The 20,045-nt window shown below is 46.2% G+C and overlaps 1 protein-coding gene across 1 annotated transcript in view; it reads left to right on the top strand.

The window, feature by feature from the left end:
- Window positions 1–20,045, top strand: part of Skap1 (src kinase associated phosphoprotein 1) — a 295,712-nt gene that overhangs the window by 227,296 nt on the left and 48,371 nt on the right. Inside the window, exons 5-7 of the mRNA XM_013354163.2 lie at window positions 12,928–13,005; window positions 14,543–14,626; window positions 18,412–18,536. Of these exons, the coding sequence (XP_013209617.1) occupies window positions 12,928–13,005; window positions 14,543–14,626; window positions 18,412–18,536 (287 nt within the window). The remainder of the gene's footprint in view (window positions 1–12,927; window positions 13,006–14,542; window positions 14,627–18,411; window positions 18,537–20,045) is intronic.

Here is a 20,045-nt window from a genome sequence, read left to right as displayed (position 1 = left end):
GGAAGGAAGGAAGGAAGGAAGGAAGGAAGGAAGGAAGGGGGAGGGAGGGAGGAAGGAAGGAGGGAAGGAAGCAAGCAAGCATCGGATCCCACCCTTATCTTCTCATCCTAATTCTTTTTCCTTGAAAACTTCAGCTTACAGTTTGCTTGATTTTTGTCAGAAGAATCGAGAAAGATTTTAAGTCCCACATTTCTGAGTTTAATAAACGGGGAGTTGGTTTTGATGATTTTTGCCCTAAAGGTTCATCTTCAGAGCTGACTCTGAACCCATACTGCTTTCTTAAACAAACAAAAAAAAATCAAGGAGCTGGCTGCCCGTGAGGTCTGGCTGGGGAGCAGCCTTTGGTCCAGTAGATGATACATAGCAGGTCAAAGCCACATTGCGAAGATCATTGCTTTCCCATCAAGTTTTTCCTGATGGGGTGTGAGAGTTCTCGTTAGATCACCCACCCTGAAATACCCTCTAGAGAATCACGATAATTAGTTCCTGACTCCTCTTTATTTCCTGCTTTGTTTGCTTTAAAAAGTTTTCTCGATGCCGTGATCCGACGATCTCTGAGAGTCTTTTACTGGCAAGACATGGAGAAGGCAAAATCATGGTCCTTTGATTCCTTCTTGAAAGCTTTCGTTTTGAAGAGTCAGGACACAGACCCCAGCATCGCTATGGTGATGCCACCTGCGCTGTGAGGGCTCAGACTCACCTAGAACGCCTGTGCACAGGATGTGAAGTAACATACCTGAAGTTCAAAGGGGGAAAAAAGCCACTTCCCAGAGAAGGACTTAGAAAAACAAGATTAGGATAACTTACTAAAGTCCAGGTCCTCAGCCACTCAAAATGTACAGCCCTGTTTTCTGAAGAGTAATCATTTACTCATTTCTTAGCGTGTTCACATCTGGCATTGTCCTGGCTGCATTTCCACTTCCCCTGAATACCATCCCATGCAGGATGCTTTCCTGGAGACAGGAGAGGCCCGAGATGAAGAGCATCAGTGCCCAGTCAGGCTCTGACGCAGGACTCAGATTCCTGGGGCTAGAAAGAGAGCTCAGCGGTTAAGAGTGCAAACTCTAGTGTGATTTCCAGCACCCGGGTCAGCTGCTCACCGACACCTGTAACTCCAGCTCCAGAGATCGGATGCTTCTGCCTTCTCTGGATGCCTGTACTCACGTACCCATGCCCACGGTCACGCACATACACAGAATTTAAAACAAAATCTTCTAAAAATGAAAATATGAGAGGGGGGAAGGAAGGAAGGAAGGAAGGAAGGAAGGAAGGAAGGAAAGAGGGAAGGAAGGAAAGAGGGAAGGAAGGAAGGGAGGGAGGAAGGGAGGAAGAAGGGAGGGAGGGAGGGAGGGAGGAAGGAAGGAAGGAAGGAAGGAAGGAAGGAGGGAGGGAGGGAGGGAGGGAGGGAGGGAGGGAGGAAGGAAGGAAGGAAGGAAGGAAGGAAGGAAGGAAGGAAGGAAGGCGGAGGTGATACACATCTTTGATCCCAGCACTCAGAAGGCAGAGGCAGGTGGATATCTGTGAGTTTGAGGTCAACCCCACCTACAAAGCAAATTCCAGTTCAGCCAGGGCTACACAGAGAAACCTGTCCTGGGGCGGGGGGTGGGGGACCCACTTTTCCTCCTGGTAAAGCTCTTGGCATTTCTGTTTCCCCCAAATCCCCTCAGCCCTTCTTACTCTCAGCACTGCGCTCTTCATGACTTCTGCGCCCTCCCCACTTCCTCTCTGCTCTTTGGCTGTGTCCTTTCTTTTCCTTTTCCTTTTTTTTTTTTTTAACTTTCCTGTTTCACATCGCCAACCCCTAAATTAAAGTAGTAAATACAGAGCAGAACAAAAATTACTGGTTGTAGCTTGAAAATGATTTATCTAGCAAATATTCACCCCCAGATTGCCTTCTTAGGCCGAGAGTCCCTTTAGGCAAGGAATGGTTTTCGGTTCAGTTTAGCAGCAATGTATCCGACACCTACCGTGTGTACCCCAGACCCCTGGGGATGTGACGAGAAACAGGTGTGTAAATAGTGCTTCACGCTGCCCTCCATCAAAGGGGCCACATTTCCCACCGGCAGCTTTTCTTTAGGCTTCAAGAAATTAAATAGCCAGCGTGGAACTCTCTGGGTTTCCTGTGTGCTCCAGAGACAGATCCTTCTTAATCTTACATCGATCCGACAGCTAATTAGAGCGCACCTTGCTTGCATCGAGTCCAGATATTTACATGGTCCAAGTTCCCTCTCCGACATCCCTTCCTCTCCTTCCCGAGAGAGTTGTCACGCAGACCCTGGCACGCCCCCTTTTAGTACTGGACTCTTTCTTACATTGTCCCCTCTTTCTCTAGGCACTAATGCTTTATTCCTGTCCTTTCCAACACGACCTCAGCTCTCTTCCCTTGAATGCAAGATCCCTCCTCCCTGGTGTTTGCTGTCTTGGCCTACAGCTATATTCTCCCCCCCACCCCCCGAATAGTACCTTTCTGTATCCTGTTCAAGGCACTTGACAGACTTTACATGTAACTCAGGCCTCGTATAAAAACTAAGCAAAAAAATGTAATCATAGAGAATATTGCGGTCAAGTTCATGGTCCCTGGAAGCCCAGACTGTCACATAAAACTTCACTATGGAAAATTGTATGAGAGCCCAGAATAGGAGTCCGTGACTTTACATGGAGGAAACAGAGAAAGATGTGCCGGTTCAGTTTGAATGGGGTCTTCCTAGTCGGGAAATGAAAAGTCGGGAAAGCCTGGGTGGTGTAAAGTGCCTGGGGCACACTCGCAAAAGCTGGGAGGAGAAAGGCAAATGAGACCACTGTTGCCTACAGCCCAGTGTTTCTCCGTGTTTCCATGCAGAGGTGCGTGCATTTAATAGACAGTAGAGAATCCGGGGGACTTTAACCAGGAATGTGATGTGACGAGACTAGATCCAAGTTTTAGCAAGATGGCTTCTGACCACGGTGTGTTAAACAGATAGGACGTGGACCAGTTAAGTGGTGAGTGCAGAGACAGAAGAATCGGGTACTCCTGCTGTGTGCCTGTAACCCCAGCACTTGAGCAGAAGCTGGAGGGTCTCAAGTTCAAAGCCAACCTGGGAAAGGGCCGCCAGCAGGGCCACGCAAGCACTTTCTTTTGTGTTCCCTCTTCCACCTCTGGAGTTTCTGCCTTTTCTGTTTGCTTGCTGTTGATATTGGGGGACTTTCAGGGTTCTGTTTTGTGCTGGGAATCGAACCCGAGGCATCCTGCCTGTTAAGCACATGCTCTACCACAGAAGTGCATCCCCATGTCTGCAGATCAGGGGGGTAGTAGAGAAATGGATCTGGAAATGCCATGCTGTCATCTGTTGGTAAGGATATACTCTCAAGCCGAGGGTAGTGGCGCACGCCTTTAATCCCAGAACTCAGGAGGCAGAGGCAGGAGGATCTCTGTGAGTTCGAGGCCAGCCTGATCTACAGAGTGAATTCCAGGACAGCCAAGGCTGTGTAGAGAAACCCTGTCTCCATAAAACAAAAAGCAAGCAAACAGAAGATATACTTGCCAGTGACATAGTCATGATTCTACCCAGCCTCAGGCTGGAGTGAGAATGTACTCCACGGCTTGTAAAATGACAGTTGGACATTTATAAATCTGTTCTTCCTCCTTTTTAGAATGGTAAGGCCGTCTGAGGGATTGTGGTGTGAATTGGTACCAAGGCTTCTTTCTTCTTTACACTGTTGCCACTTGCTGGGGCTGAACTCCTCAAGAGACTGGGGTCATTTGTTGTTTTCTTACTGTGATACCAGACATAACAATTTAAGGGAATCAAGCTTACATGGACTCACACACAGTCTCGGAGGCATTCGAACATCATGGTGGGAGAGGCATGGCTGAGCTCATGGCAGTGGGAGCATTCTGGGCAAGAGAAGAAGCAGAAAACCGAGCCAGAAATAAGGTCGGGTTATCACCCCCAAAGGCCCACCCTAGAGTGCCTAATCTGCCATCCAGCTCCTTTTCTAAAGGTTCTGTAGTCTCCCCCCCACCGCAAACAGCGCCACCATCTGGAGATAAAGTATATAAACCCATGAGCCTATGAGGGACATTTCCAATTCCAACCATAGCACGAAATAAGGATGGATTCCTAAGACAAAAAGGAAGCTGTGGGTGCTGCGTTATAGACATCAGAGCATGCCTAGTTTGGGTGGCGTAGACTCTATGGCCTTTTTCATGCTATAACATATGTCTTCTGACGTCCACATGTTCAACTTACTTCCATGGATCAACTGCAGTTCTGAAGGAACCAGTTGTTTTTCTTTTCCCCCAAGGAAATAAAGTGCTTTGGAAAACCTTGATTGCATCAATTATGAAAGTGCAGATTTGTTTAGTGACTACAGACTGCGGCATAACTAAGATAAATCATGTCTTCCTTTAATTGACTTTTCTCCTTAAAAAGCATATCAGAATGCAAATGAATGGCATTATTCTAGAGAAACTCTGAATCTGTTCTTATTCTAAAATGGTTCAAAATCCATGCCCTTCGACTAAGCTGAACGTGCCAGGATACCCTGGATGAGAAGCAACAGTTACCACAAGTTAGCCCTTCTTTAAGATGAACCACTTGCACCTGCTGGAGGAAGCGGAATGTTACCATTGACTTAGCTGTCAGCTTTGGTGTGGCGAGGTTACCACCCCTGGAGCTGGAAGAGCTTTGTCCTAATAATACTTCCGCGTGGGTAAGAATCCTATGGAAGGGAGGATGTGAAGGAGGCGACACCCCAGAGGCTGCATGCCTCTTCTGTGTTCTTCGTAAGAATAGGAAGGTTCTTCACTCTCTAAATATTCATTTCTACAGAGCGCCTCAGATCTCCTCATTGTTGATGGAATGTTCCGCAAAGGAGAGCGGTGTGTGCGTTTGCCTCAATAATCTTTTTAAACTAAGATCTCTTCCCCCAATGAACCCTATGCTGTAGCGGGGTGTCCCTCTGCCAGGGTGTCCCCTTACACCCAGCAGGGGAAGCTTTCCAAACCTTGGTGAGCACATAGAGTTTTTCGAGTGTCCCATGTTGCTTCTTCTAATATTTCTCCAGTCTTAGCTTGTGTGCCCTACTGGATTTGAGACTTTGATTTTGTTCTGTATGTTCATTGATTTCTTTGATCACACATAACGAGAAAACAAAACAACCTTCCAGACCATCATAGTACATCAAAGAGTATAAGTTTATATTTCTTAGAAGGTAAGACTTAAAGGCACTTGGTGGCACACACCTCTAATTTCAGCATTCAGGGGGCTGAGACAGGAAGATCACAAGGACGAGGTCAGGTCTCACTACGTCACAAGACTGAGTCTCAAAAAAAAAAAAAAAACATTTCCTGAATGTTGTCTTTGGAGACCGTTAAGTGTGTCCTTTCACCACTGTGTCTGAATCCGTTGCCTTGCTCTGTTGCCTGGCTTCTTCCCCGTGGAGATGAGCTTGAGTCGCTGTACTGTGTTCACTCTCTGCCCTCTGTCTGCACGGGGCTTTTTCTCCACAAACACATCCATCCAGTTTAAAGCCATCTGTCGAGTGCTTTCTCTGTCTTTGGATCCTTTACATCCAAAGTCAACTGGTAATGATTTAAATCTCCTCACCTTTCATGTGTTCATCTAAATCCCTTAATAAGCAAAGCACAGTGACAGGAAAATGTGGTGGGTTGAGTTGAGTGCCAACCCGAGTGGGTGTCAACAGGACCACAGGAGGGAAAATGCTACGTGAGCGTACCACGGAGAAACAGAAGACGAGCCACCAGCAACAGAAGATGTACAGTACCACAGACAGACTACCATCAGCCAGTTCTTGACACTTGAGAATAAGGGGGAGCCAAGTTAACCCAGAAAAACAGACTAAGAACAAGGAGTAATGAACTTAGGAGAGAAGGCCACAGGGACTGGAGAGATGGCTCAGCCGGGCACCAGCTCTTCTTCCAGAGGTCGGGTTCCCAGCAGCTCACAGCTCCCTGTAACTCCATCTCCAGGGGATCTGGTGCCCTCTGCTGGCCACTGTGGGTTCCTACAAATACACGCCATACATAAATATATCTATACGTGTGTGCGCACACACATGTGTGTACGTGTCCATACCTATATACACAAATTTTTCATTTGTTTTTTTTAAAAAAAAGTATGTGTTTTTGCACAACAGACAGACTGCAGTTAGTGAGTTGGACTTAAGATGAAACCTGACCATTCCCAGCCTTCAAACACTAGGTTTTCTCTACTCTCAGTAGCCAGACCCCTGGTACCAACCATGTTACCTGAAAGCCATCCTCCATAGCTAGCAGTCCTTAGGCTTGGGTGCATGTGGTTTCTTCTCAAGAGCTTGAATCAAAAGGAAGAGGAATGATGACAGAAGTCCGCAATTTAAGTTGGGAGAGAACTAGAAAAATACACAGAGAGACACAGACACACACACACACACACACACACACACACACACACATTTTTTCAAAATCATTGGTCTTTTCAGGTTGAGTTAGCAAGAGGCCAACCCCACTGCCTGTGGTTTGTTCTTCAAGGGCTGCAGCGTCTTTTGCAGGGAAACCGAGTGTTCTGCTGTGCTACTAGCCTTGTGCTGTACATTGTCCACCGATTTCCCTGACTCTCTTTTCTCCGTGGGCTAGAACACAGCTGGCTAAATAGGCCGTGGCACACGTACGCTCCCATGTCTGTTATTAACTGCTTTATGGAAACGTTTCACACTCCAAAGGTCCCCATGTTGTTGCCATGAGGAACTGACTGAAGAGTCGTGTTTGGTGCTAAGAGATGGAGTCCCACCCTGTCATTTTTTTTATGGTTTCTGAGCGAGATGCGAGAGTTTAGAAGTATGGGGGGGGGGAGGGAGGGATGTCTGAGAATTTCCTTGATCTTCATTTGCCGTGGAAGTTGGACAGCCGTCACTTCTAAGTAACACACTTCTCTGTTGATCTTATCTTTATGGCCAAACATCCTTCAGCTAAGTGAATCTTTTCTTCATGTGGGCTGCTCAGAGAGACTTAGTTGAGTATAGTGGTGGAGAGAGATTATGACACTAATGCAATTCTGTTTCGTGCTGATACAATGTAATACATGCATAGGTTTATGCGAGAGGACCTTTTGTTCCCAGCAAATTGAAACAGTTTCTAGGTTTTTTCATCATGATGGCCTAGCTACTATTCAGGTAGTAGATACCCCCCCTCCCAAAAAAAGTGTCTCTTTTACAATTTATATTTAACTGTCCCTGTTTTTGCCTTTGGAATAGCAGCTTGCACAGCTGTGTGTGGCTTCTTCCTATTCTTCCCGTCACTGTGGAAAACGCTTACATTCTCCTTAAGGCACAGAGCCCTTCGTTGGCTCGTGGGTGTGGACCTGGATGGAGGAGTCTCCTGCCTCACCTTCCAGAGTGTGTCTCACCATGAGCATCCCCTGGCTGTCAGGTCTTGATCAGGGCACTGGATGACGCCGAAAGAGGAGCCCGTGAAAGGACATAACAGCTCCCAACCTTGGTTACGTAGATTCAGTGAGCTAATGAGGCTAAGAGTCGGGTCTACACGGAGACCAGTATTGGACGCACAGCTATGCCTGTCCAGTCAATCATACACTGGCTGGACTTGGCTGACTATCTTTTTTCATAAGCATTCTTAATTTCTTCTATAATCCCATCCCTCCGCCACCACACACATACACACACGCACACACGCACACACGTGCACACACACACACACACACACACACACACGGTGCATCAGAGAAACTCAAGTGAGATAAATCACAAAGACAAAAACCCTCTCATGTATAAGAAAGCAAGGGGACCACGTCTGTTTGCGTACAAAAGCATAGCATATAAACCACCCCAGCCACATCGCTCTTGAGGATCTCGTTGGTGAACAACCAAGTGAGAAATTCAACCGCTCCTTCAGGGGCCCAGATTTTAGCAAGCTGAGTCTGCATCTGGGGAAGAGGAGGTGGGATGGCACTCTCCCTGCAGGCCTAGAATTAGTGACTTGGAGTTCAGATGTCTCGGCTGCATTATGCCTTTGTTTTCGGGGTGGCGGTGTTCTTGGGTTTCACTTGGTGGGGAGAGAAGAGCCTCACGCTGATAATGTACTGAAAGTAAATGAAATTAAATAAGCGAAGCGGGCTCGTCACTTCTTCCTCCCCCTGGGTAATTCAATTCTAGCTCTGCCTCTGCCGACAACTCACAGGGGCTGTCTCTGTCACCCCGCTGGGGCCTGGAGTCTTAGCATCTAAATAAAAGTTTCACTCAAGCATTTTTTATGCTCCTGCCAGCAGGATCAGTGAGCTGGTGTGGGCGCATTAATGTAATATTCATACACACAGACTCTCCCCGCGCACGAGGCAATGTCTTTCCATTTTCATAATTATAAATGTTCCATAAAATGGCATTTAGATTTGCATTTAAAAAAGGAGGTTTGAATTCTAATAAGACTCTTCACATGTCTTTTATGATTCGGATTTTAACAAGAAACTCTCTTAGTTTAACAAGACCTTAAAAAAAAAAAAGAAGCCTAGTGATGACACGAAGACATTGTCAACCAATCCCCGCAAGGGAATGAGGACATGTCCTGCAATTCTGAGTGAAAAAAAAAAAAAAAAGAAAAAAAAAAAAAAAAAAAAGAAGAAGAAAAAACTTGTAGCAAGACATAGCTTGGAGGATCCCGGGTCTCTCAGCCCCTGTGTCTTCCATTTGAATTTGAGGCCTCAAGAAGCCAGGTTTTTTGTGAATGCCACTTGAGAGGAAAACCTCCATCAGAGCGCTTTCCCTGTTGCTGATCCTCACCTCACATGACCTCCCACCTCACGTGACCTCCCACCTGAAGAAGAATCAGCACCAGTTCTTGGAGGGTATTTTCAGGGGGTCTCGAATTTTGGAGGGACAGGGATGGAGGGGTAGAAAAAGTCTAGAAAAATTAGCCTTCATTTGCTGTGGTTCATCTCAGACATGTACCCCAAGACCCGTCTGGAAGGATCTATGCCCAACACAGAGTTTACTAACTGTAACTCCTACAAATGGAAACAGTTGCCCAGAGGATGGGCAGCCTGGTCTACATTGTGAGTTCCAGACCAGTCAGAACTATATAGTGAGACCCTGTCTCAAAAACAAAAAAGAAGCAGCGGGGGAGGGGGAATGATGGGGGAGAGAGAGGGAGAGAAAGGGGGAGAGAGAGGGGAAGACAGGATGGAAGAAGATTCTATGAACAAGGAAGTTGACAAGTCAATTGAATAAAACAATAACCACATAAAGAAAAAAAAAAGGATTCCTGATTTTCCTGATTTATTTTTTTAGGTTTTGGTGGAGTGGTGCACAAGCCCACACGCACGAGTGAGTGCAGGTGTGTGCGAAGCCTGAGTCAGTGGCAGTTGGAAGCCGCTGAACCTGAGTGCCAGGAAGCCAAGGCTAGAACCCGCTAAGAGCAGCACACTCTCTTAACCCCATACCATCTCTCCAACCTCCAATCTATGTTTGTGGGTTTTCTAAGACTTTTATGTGTATGAATGTTTGTGTGCATGTATGTATGTGTGCCCCATAAGGGCCTGGTACCTTCAGAGGCCAGAAGAGGGCATCTGAGACCTTGGGGCCAAAGTTGCTGTCTGTGAGACACCACGGGAGCGCTGGGAACCAAAGCAAAAGCAGTGAGCCCTCAACCACAGGGCCAGCAACACTCCAGCCCTGTGAGCTGGGTTTTTAAAAATAGGCTGGAAATAGCTTAGAAGCAAAATGGCCATCTTAATTGTGTGGCAGGGGAAGGAGTTGTGTTTTTGAGGGGCTGGGAATTGAACTTAGGGCTCACATGTGCTACGCAAGCGCTCTACCACTGAGCTACATTTCCTGTCAAAAAATATTTTTAAACAAAATGCAAGTGAAGCGCTGAGCAGAACACTGCCTCATAGCCGTTGCTGAACAGACATTAGCTATTGCAAGGTCCAAAAACAGAAAAAAAATGGTTTCACCCTTAAGTTTGAAGGCACCACACCATGGCCCACCTGATCTATTCGTGGTTGTGCCTATTTTATTGTGCAGATTTGGTTTGCTGGTTTTTATAGAGGTTTATTTTAATGATGTGAATGGGGAGGGGGGGTAGGTGTGTGGGTGTAAGTACAGGTACCTACAGAGGCCAGAGAAAGGTACCATCCTAAGCCAGGTGTAGTGGCGCACACCTTTAATCCCAGCACTCGGGAGGCAGAGGCTGGCAGATCTCTGAGTTCGAGGCCAGCCTGGTCTACAAGAGTGAGTTCCAGGACAGCCAGTCTGTATAATGTTACTTGTACGTATGTTTTCGGGGCTGGCCATTTGGCACTGGACAACCAATTAATGTTTTCTTCCCTGGCAAAGACCACCTCTCCCACTCCCAGCTCTCCTCGGCTGCCTGAAATTCTTTGTGTAGGGTTAAGGTCTTCTGGGCATTTCCCTGACCAGTTTGGCAGGTCCAATGGTGTCGTTCTTATTCCGCTCACACTGGGGGACAGTTCTGTTGCTGAGACTTGATGTGTGTGGTTTCTGACAGCACTAGGAAACACAGCCTCGCAGCTAAGTCCCTGGTCCTGCTCTCACAGTCTTTCCGCCCCTTTCCTGCAGTGCTCCCTCAGTCTTTGGGACAGGAGTGTTTTGTGGGTGTCGTCAGTGAGACTGGGCTCCACAACTCTGCATTTGGATTGGTTGTGCTTTTCTGGAGTGGTTTCCACCTGTTGCAAAGAGAAGGTTCCTGGATAAGGGGTGAAGACTACACATACCTGGGGGAATAAGGGCAAGCGTTTGTAGATTCGCATTACGAATGATGCTGGTTTAGTTAGAGGTTGTAGATTTTCCTCCAGTAACCTTGATTTTACTAGGACCGAATAGTCCGCTAGGTTTCTACCACGAGGGATAATTTCCCTCTTGTTGAACAGGTCTTAAGCCCAACTTAAGAACTGCTGGTTACCGCCAAGGTACATACATGTACCACACACGTGGTTATTGTGCCCTGCTGGTCATCAGTCTGGTTCCTGAGCATCATAGCTGGCTAGGGCTGTTGTCTGACTCTCTCCTTTGGACCTTTCATTGTGTTGTCATAATTTTTAAAGAAATAATATTTTTCATTGATTCTTTGAAAATTATATAGATGGGAAATTGTATAAAGTTGAATAATGAGATCACTTACTGCTCTTGCAGAAGACCTGAGTTCAGTTCACAGCCCCCACATCAGGCAGCTCACAACTGTCTGTGACTCCAGGTCCAACGGATCCAGTACCCTCTTCTGCCCTCAGCAAGGACCTGATGCACATAAACTCAAACAGGCACACATACAAATAAGCAAAAAAAAATTTTAAATGAACATTGTATAAATGTAAATACAGTATATTTTTAATGATTTTCTTTCTAAATTTTCAAGTCAACCTGTAAAACATTTGGGTTGGAAAACTAAAAAGTAAACACTAAGCTTCTTTTAGCCCATGCTTTAATTAAGAACTGTAAAGTCGGGGCCAGTGAGATGGCTCTGCAGTCAAAGGCACTTGCTGTAGAGTCTGACTCCCCAAGTTCAATACCCAGGACCCCGCATGGTAGGGGAGAGCACACACACTAAATAAACATAATTTTTAAAAATGTGAAGTTAGGCCAGGGTTGCAGATTAGTGGTAGAGCACACACTGGAGAAGAAAGGAGGGGACAGGAGCAGCGAGGAGAGGAGAATGGAGAGTTGTGGTTTTCTAGAGCTTTTAGTCGAGGTAGACACAGTGGTTCGTGCTTACAGACACTCGGGTTGTGGAGACAGAAGGGTTACATGAGCCAGCACAGCTTAAATAAATAAATGCAGGGACTATTGTTTTATTTGTTTATTTTATTATTAAGAAGTCACTTCTTGCCTCAATGTTTTGCCCCTCCTTTCTGTGAAGCAAGTATAAACCCCAGGCAGGAAGATGAATTAGGACTTTGGCATCCCAATAAATTTGTACTTAAGGAGGCCATTAAAAGCCAAGAATGTCACTGTCCTGCAGTTAAAGGTTCATGTCAGCCCCAAGGTCTTCTTTTTGGCTAAAGCTTCTGTGATTCTGAAACGCACGCACACACGCACGCACGCACACAACGTACTTTGAAAAATCCAAGATCTGGTCATTGTTGCCAAATTCACCTTGCGTAGCCCTTCGCGTGAACGCCACAAAAGCCATGTTCTCCGGAATAGCTGTCCAGGTGAAACACACTGGGACGATGGCTCAGTAGGCAAACCGCTCTGTGTACATGGGAGGACCAGAGTTCGGATCCCTGGCACCCACACAAAAGCTGGACAAGGTTACACTAGTCTGTGAGCCCAGCACTGGGGTGTGGAGACAGCCACATTCCCCAGAGTTCAGTAGCCAACGTAGCCTATAGGTGAGCTCCCGGTTCCCAAAGAGACCCTGCCTTAAACATTAAGACAGAGCGTAATAGAGAAAGACGTCCAGTGTTGACCTCTGACATTCGTATGTGCACACGCACACGCACACACACACGCACACACACACAGAAATAATGACAACAAAACCCACAAGTGGCTGTGCCTTTATTGTCCCTTTTGAAATGGCGGCGTGCATGGAGAGTCCATTACTCACTGGAGCCTGTCCTTCCTGGTTGCGATTCATTTGACTTTTGATTATCTCCGTGTGGATTACCCAATTTAGAGCTCACAGCCACTGCAAATCCCTCGTTCCCCAGAGTCCTCTTTCTGCCAATCAGTCCATATTTAGGCTCCCTCCCCTTACCACAAGTTAATGTATGGTTAGCCATTTTAAGCAATATTAGCATTAGATATAATTAGGAAGAAAATTAACTGTTTCCCCTAATCATATAGAAATTGTTGTATTTTGTGCTACGTTTAAACAATTACCCTTCCGGATTCCATCATTAATGTGAATAATCTAAAGTAGCTTAAATGGAAATTCTACCGGGTTTAAACAAAGCATTTTACTATCGTTCCTTTTAGGAGTAGAAAACATCTTAAGAGGGGCCCAGGAGCTGGATAACATCATCAAGCAGGGATACTTGGAGAAGAAAAGCAAAGGTATTAATCGAACCCATGAAGAGTGGGCCATTCCGGGGGGGGGGGGAAGAAGGGAGGGAGATGTTGCTAGACTATAGGATGCCTTCCTGGCGCTGTGCTAGGCCAATGTAAGGCAAAGGCCAGGAAATGAAAGAAGTGTAGTACTAGTTAGTCGGTTTCAACCTAATAGAGAGGGCCCAAATCTTCAGCTATCTGGGGGCTTTATTGGGATTGGAACTAGCCCAGCTATGGCATCTTTAATGCCATGTGGGAGGCAGAGACAGTCCAACCTTTATGAGTTGGGTGGGTGGATGGATGGATGGATGGATGGATGGATGGATGGATGGATGGATGATATTCTTGTCCTCATCTCTCATTGTGCTCCCACAAAGAGTGACACTTTAGCCAGAAAGTGTCACACCTTTAATCCCAGCACTTTGGAGGTGGAAGCAGGTGGCTCTCTCGGTTTAAATCCAACCTGGTCTACAGAGTAAGTTCCAGGACAGCCAAGGCTACACAAAGAAACCGTGTCTTACGAAAGAAAGAAAGAAAGAAAGAAAGAAAGAAAGAAAGAAAGAAAGAAAGAAAGAAAACGGTTTTTTTTTCCAAGAATGTAGTCTTTCCAAGCGTGAAGCAACCTGCTTCCAAATTTCAGACATGCCCAGCTCCTGACCCTTTAAGTCATTCAATTAAAATAGGTGCTACAAGGGCCAGAGTTCTTGTTTTAATGTTCAACAAGCAAATTGGTTTATCACACATTCTCAAAAAGAAAAAGAAGAGCTGGGTAGTGGTGGCACACGCCTTTAATCCAGCACTCGGGAGGAAGAGGCAGGTGAATCTCTGTGAGTTTGAGGTCAGCCTGGTCTACAAGAGCTAGTTCCAGGACAGACCCCAAAGCTACAGAAAAACCCTGTCTCAAAAAACAAAAATGAACAAAATAATAAAGAGAGAGGAAAAGAAGGGGAAGGGAGGGAGGGAAAGAGAGGCAGAGAGAGAGAAAGGGAGGGAGAGAGAGATGGAGAGACAGAGAGAGAGAGAGAGAGAGAGAGAGAGAGAAAGCCCATCTCCTGGGCATGTAGGACCTGGAGTATCGTCATTTTGGTTCACGGAAAGCAACACATAAGGAAATACTAGCAGTTGGGTATAATGACGCATGCCTATAATCCCAGAGAGGCTGAGGCAAGAGGAAAGCCATGAGTTTCAGGCCAGCCCGGATTACCCAGGGAGACTCTGTCTCCAAAAGGCAAACTAAACGAAGATATCATAGAAAGTTTGAAAAATGCAGAGTGAGCTGTGAGCCTAGAGAAAGCTAGCTAGATGAAAAGGCAGCCGTGGAGGCAGGGAGGAGCAAGCTTCCTGAGACCCTGGGCCCGGGATGGAGTTCACCCTCACCACTCAGTCACTACAGGGTAACCTGTGGGAGTGAAAAGGAGGGTTTTACAGTCCATTAACCTGGGAAATAAAACAATAACCCACTCGACTGTGCTGCTGGGTTTTTACAGACTCTTGGGTGATTCTAGTTACCTGAATTTATGTCTCTTCTCTCCCTTCCGCGTAGATCATAGCTTCTTTGGGTCAGAGTGGCAGAAGAGATGGTGTGTTGTCAGCAGAGGCCTCTTCCTCTACTATGCTAATGAGAAAAGTAAGTGTTCTCGGTTTCCACAGCAGCTCCCTCGCTCCTGGATGCCAGCGCTTCGTAAATTTTCCAGCACTTAGATGTCTAGATAACAGTCCTTAACTAACACCCAGAGAGCGAGGTGCTTAAAAAGAAATAGACCTGGGTAACTAACGCCTTGCCCACCACCAAAAACACAGACCAGTTTAGCACTGTTTTCCTCTTTAAACACTAAGTGGGGTCAAAATATGGAATACAGGTCTGTAGCCCTGGTTCTTTACAGCGAGATGGGAGGCAGACATTATAATGAGATAAAAGCCAGAAATTGCAGGAAGATGGGAGGCAAAAGCAGGAGAATCCCCCAGAACCGTTAGACTGGCTAGCCTGATGTACACAGCAGCAAACAAGATTCCCTGTCTCAAGCAGGTGGACGACAAGAGCCAACACCAAAGGCCATGCCCTTACCTCCATGTGTGCACCGTGGCACGCATGCGTCTGCACTCACCAACAGGACCATGTGCAAACATACACATGTAAGTGAGAACACTTATACACACAGCAGTGTTAAAACAAGACAAACAACAGCAAGGAAAAAAATTAAGGCGCCAGGCAGGATAGCACACTCCTGCAATCCCAGCACTTGGAAGGCTGAGGCAAGAAGAGCGCATGTTGGGGGCTGGAGAGATGGCTTAGTGGTTAAGAGCATTGCCTGCTCTTCCAAAGGTCCTGAGTTCAATTCCCAGCAACCACATGGTGGCTCACAACTATCTGTAATGAGGTCTGGTGCCCTCTTCTGGCTTGCAGACATACACACAGAAGAACATTGTATTCATAATAAATAAATAAAATATTTAAAAAAAAAAAAAAAGAGCGCATGTTGAAGGAAGACTAGCCTGAGCTAAGGGAGCTAAAACTCGGTGGCAGAGCAGTTGCCTGGTGTACGCGAGGACCTGAATTCAATTCCTACCACCACACACAAAATAATAATATAATGACAATAATCCGGAGAAAGATTTAAGCAGTGTTTAGCAATAGCCCACAAGTAGACACTTAGGGCTCAAACTTTCCAAGAGCATATTCACAACTATAGGGAATTAGTAGTCCCGTGGACATCACTGGAGCCACAGATTGTTGAAGCCTAAATAGTTGTTGTACCCAAGAGACACCTTCAGCCAGATGGCAGCAGTAACAGCCAAGCATTGACTCAGAGGCAGTGCCTTAATGAACCACTGTGTGCCGTCCCTAGAAGACTGCTCATCCCTCTGAACACAGCTACTTAGGCTCTGAGAGGGAAGAGAGGGTTTCAGCACACAGTTGTGGGAGCTACAAATAAATACAAACTAAATGTTAGTATTATAGGCCGGGCAGTGGTGGCGCACACCTGAAATCCCAACACTCAGGAGGCAGAGGCAGGAGGAGCTCGGTGAGTTCAAGGTCAGTCTGATCTACAAAGGGACTTCCAGAGTTGTTACACAGAGAAACCCTACCAAAACAAACAAACAAAAAAAAACTAAACAAAATGAATGCCAGCTCCTAAAGAGGAGACAGGAGGGAGAGGAGATGAGCCAAGTGCTCCAAGGGGCTTCCTTGGGCTCTGCCACCTTCATGCAGAGACCAATGGTAGCGCTACAAAGGCCTTAGATTTGCCTTCCGGGTGCTGTCTGCCCCCCTTCCTTTCTAAACGGCATCCTCCTGAGCCTAGACACAGTCTCCCTGCACCTTTGGCACAACCATAGCAGAATGAGCTACAGTTTGGTAGTGACCTGGAGTCCTTAGGACCTGTTGGCTTTGTGAGGTTTGCCTCACCCTACCCCTGCTCCTGTCGCTGACTTCACCTTTGGACCGTCATGGATTCCTCAGAATCTTTCCCACTCAGGGGTACTGGGAGCTGACGGCGGTGTGCTGGAAGCTCTGTGTGCAGAAGCTCTGTGGCCTGCAGCCCCCAGCTCACTTGCAAGTTCAGTGAGTGTGGGTTCTCGCCTGGAGGTACAGCTCAATTGGTAGATGCTTGCCTAGCATGCATGAAGCCCTGGGTTCAATCCTCAGCAGTGCATAAAACCAGCGTGATGGTGCATGCCTGCAATCTCAGCACTCATGAGGTGGAGTGTGGAGGGTCAGGAGTTCAAGGCCATTCTCAGCTATGTAGTAGCCAAAGGCCAGCCTGGGCTTTATAAGACTCTGTCTGAAAAACTTGGCTAATTGATTAATTAGCTAATTCTAGACCTACAAAGCAGTCGCTCCGTTCTTCAAACTAGTATGATATTTGGACCACTATAAAACTGTCCATCATTCCCCTTGCATTTAAGTAAGTGATTGGGGTGCTGGGTAAAGTACGCCATGGTTAAGAGCACTTATTGCTCTTGCTGACCTAAGTTCAGCTCCTAGCACCCATGCGGTATCCCATAGCCATCCGTAACCCCATTTCCAAGAGATCTGATATCCTCTTCCGGCTTCTGAAGACACCAGACATACTCATGGTACACATATATGCATGCAAGCAAAACACTCAGATATGCAGAATTAAAATAAATGTCTTTTAAAATGCTGATAAGTCTTGGCATATCTGGGTATAAAGCCAAGTCTGTTCATTCAGAACTCAGGTCATACGGTAAGAGGGGAGGGGGAGAAAACAGAGAGCAAGAGGCTTGGAAACTTTTATTGACCATTTTGCCGTCAGGGTGAAATAAAATAAAACCAAAGCAACAACAAAACATTTTAGTGGCCAGTTAGAGCAAGGAGGGATACTTTAGCACAGAAGATTCTGGTGTCAGAAAGCACTGTTGCATGGCTCCCCTCTCTCCAGCCACTCCTTATCGTGTCCAGGACATTTTCTCAGCGGGTAGAGTGTTTGTGTGTTTCTTTTAGCTCAACCAGGTAAAAATAGAACCTTCCCCTCTCTCGCGCTCTCCCCTCCCCTCTCTGTTTGACCTTCAGTTACCACTGTTATCATCCAAAGACATCTGAGGCCCTGGGTTCAGTCCTCAGCCCTGGATGGGGTGAGGGAAAGACTCAATTCCAATTCCCTCCGCCTGACAGAGGTCACCGACATCATCCAGTCACTGCGGTTTCTGCCCTCAACATGTTCTGTCTGAACCACAGAACATGGGCACAACCTCTCTCAGGGACATAGGGGAGAGTAAGATATTGTAATTTTTTTTTTTTTTTTAGAATAGAGGTGACTGGCGGAGTGGCATCTCTTTCCCTTCTTTAGGGTCCCTTTCCCTTTGTCTCCTTCCTCATCCTCTCCTGATGGATTACGTGGCTAATTCCCAGTTTACCTCTTGGAAGAGGATCCAGCGCTGAGTTTGAATTATTCTTCCTCCAGCATAAATCCCCTCCTAGCTCACAGGGGAGGGGAGCGAGCAATTGAGGTAGGGTATGGAAGGAGATTCAGGGACTTGAGGATAACCCCCTGTGCTGCTGTGCCCCTCCTTAAACGTGAACTCTGCTGGCCCTGATAATAATGTTTGGGCTCTGTAATAGCTTTCGAGAGCCCCGCATTTACAACCACTCTCCCTGCTGTAATAACTCCCGCTCTCGATTATTATAGATCTCTTAACATTCTAATAAATTCCCCGTCTCTCTTGTACACTTTTGGTAAAATAACCTTTCATGTTGGATTTCCCTTGCTTGGTGCTCATCTGTCTGACTGTAGCCTCTTCCCAAGCGTCCCTAATAACCTTTCTCCGACAGCTGTGGTTCCTCGGGGATGTGACAGCTGTTTGTGCTTTTTCTTTTCCATCCCAGAGAAGATGCCTTCCCCTTAGCTGTTGTGTCTCTCTAGAGATGCAGGGAGCTTTGCTCTTTTGCAGGCAAGCAGCCCAAAGGGACCTTCTTCATTAAGGGCTACAGTGTCCGCATGGCCCCCCACCTGCGAAAAGACTCCAAGAAAGAAGCATGCTTCGAGCTGACCTCCCAGGATAGACGCAGCTACGAGGTAGGATGGCCTGGTGATCTTTATTAGCCTTGCATTTGCCCTTGCTGCTGCATGTGAGCACATGGTCGCTGGTCTCTCTGCTGGATTCCATCCTCCGTGCTCATTTCTCCCCCGTTAAAACCTGCTCTCTGGCTCCATCCTCTGCTGTGTCATGCCCCTCCCCTCTCATCTGCTGCTATGCTCACCCTAGATACCACATTTACCTGGCTTTTATCTCTTTACCCCTCCCCTCTCTTCCCAGTATCATCCCACAGGTGAGAGTCTTGTTTATTGCAACCCACCCACAGCCCAATTCCTTACTCAAAGGCTGATTTCACGACTGTGTTTCCTATTCTGTTTTTTCCAACTGGTCAACTTTATGTCCTTCCATGAAACCCAAAATAAGCAACATGTAACTACAGAGTGAAAAATAATTTTCCCATGTTTGCCTTTCTGTCCAAAACCTCTCCACTGGGAGTGGATTTGCTGAGTCTCTAGGATTTCCGAACCCTTGATGGCAAGGGTTTCTGAGGCAAGATAGTGAAATCTGAGGGCCTACAAAGTCTTGTCAATGAGAGTCTTATTCATCATTATGGTAATTTTATATATTTTTGAATGTTCACTACTCCTTTTTAAAACAAAACTATGTCTGAGTGAATATATTGATGTTTATAAAGTATGTATTTTACATGTATGTATATTGTCTGTTCATTTGTAGATAATCTTTATTTTATCACATCTTCACTAAAGGTAGGTAACTGAACTTTAGGAAGAAGAAAAAATACATTCAAAAATTAAACTAAAAATTTAAAGAACCCTTTGGCTTTTCCAATTCTCCTCAGCACTCAACTTTTTGCCCTTGATAGTGTCTTCACCATTAATTTGATAAAATGATCTATGTATTCATTATGCAATGTCTAGATGTTTTAAAATTTAACTGAAACTTCTCTATAGTTTCCTTTATAAACATTATGTAACCAATGTATGCACTCAGCATGTTTCTAAGCTATTTTTATTATTAAATTTTAAGATTGCTTCATCCAGATGAAAGTTTATGTGAAAAGTTCAAGCCAGTATCCCTAGAGACACTTCCTAGAACTGTGTCTTTCAGAAGCCATGAATATGCTAGCGAGATGATTTAGATGGCTCATGGTTGCTGCACAACCATGGAAACTCAAGTTCAAATCCAGAACCCATGTAACAAGCCAGATACAGTCCCATGTACTTCTTTAAGCCCAGCGCCATGATGAATAGACTCAGAGATGGCTAGGGCTTGCTGAGTGCCCGGAGTGCCAGTCCAGCCTAAAACATGAGCTCGAGGGTCAGGGAGAGACTCTGCCTCAAAGGAGTAATGTTGAAAGTGATAGAGGAAAACGCCAGTGCCCTCTGGCCTCTGCGTGTAGGCAACGTGTATGTGAACTTCTACACACACACACACACCAACAGAGAGAGAGAGAGAGAAAGAGAGAGAGAGAGAGAGAGAGAGAGAGAGAGAGAGAGAATGATAAAGCATGTGACCTGCTTGCCTAG

This window comes from Microtus ochrogaster, unplaced genomic scaffold (genome assembly GCF_000317375.1).
Source record: "Microtus ochrogaster isolate Prairie Vole_2 unplaced genomic scaffold, MicOch1.0 UNK31, whole genome shotgun sequence".
NCBI lineage: Eukaryota > Metazoa > Chordata > Mammalia > Rodentia > Cricetidae > Microtus > Microtus ochrogaster.
Note: the sequence above shows the minus strand (reverse complement) of the source record. Positions and strands in the feature narration are given on the sequence as shown.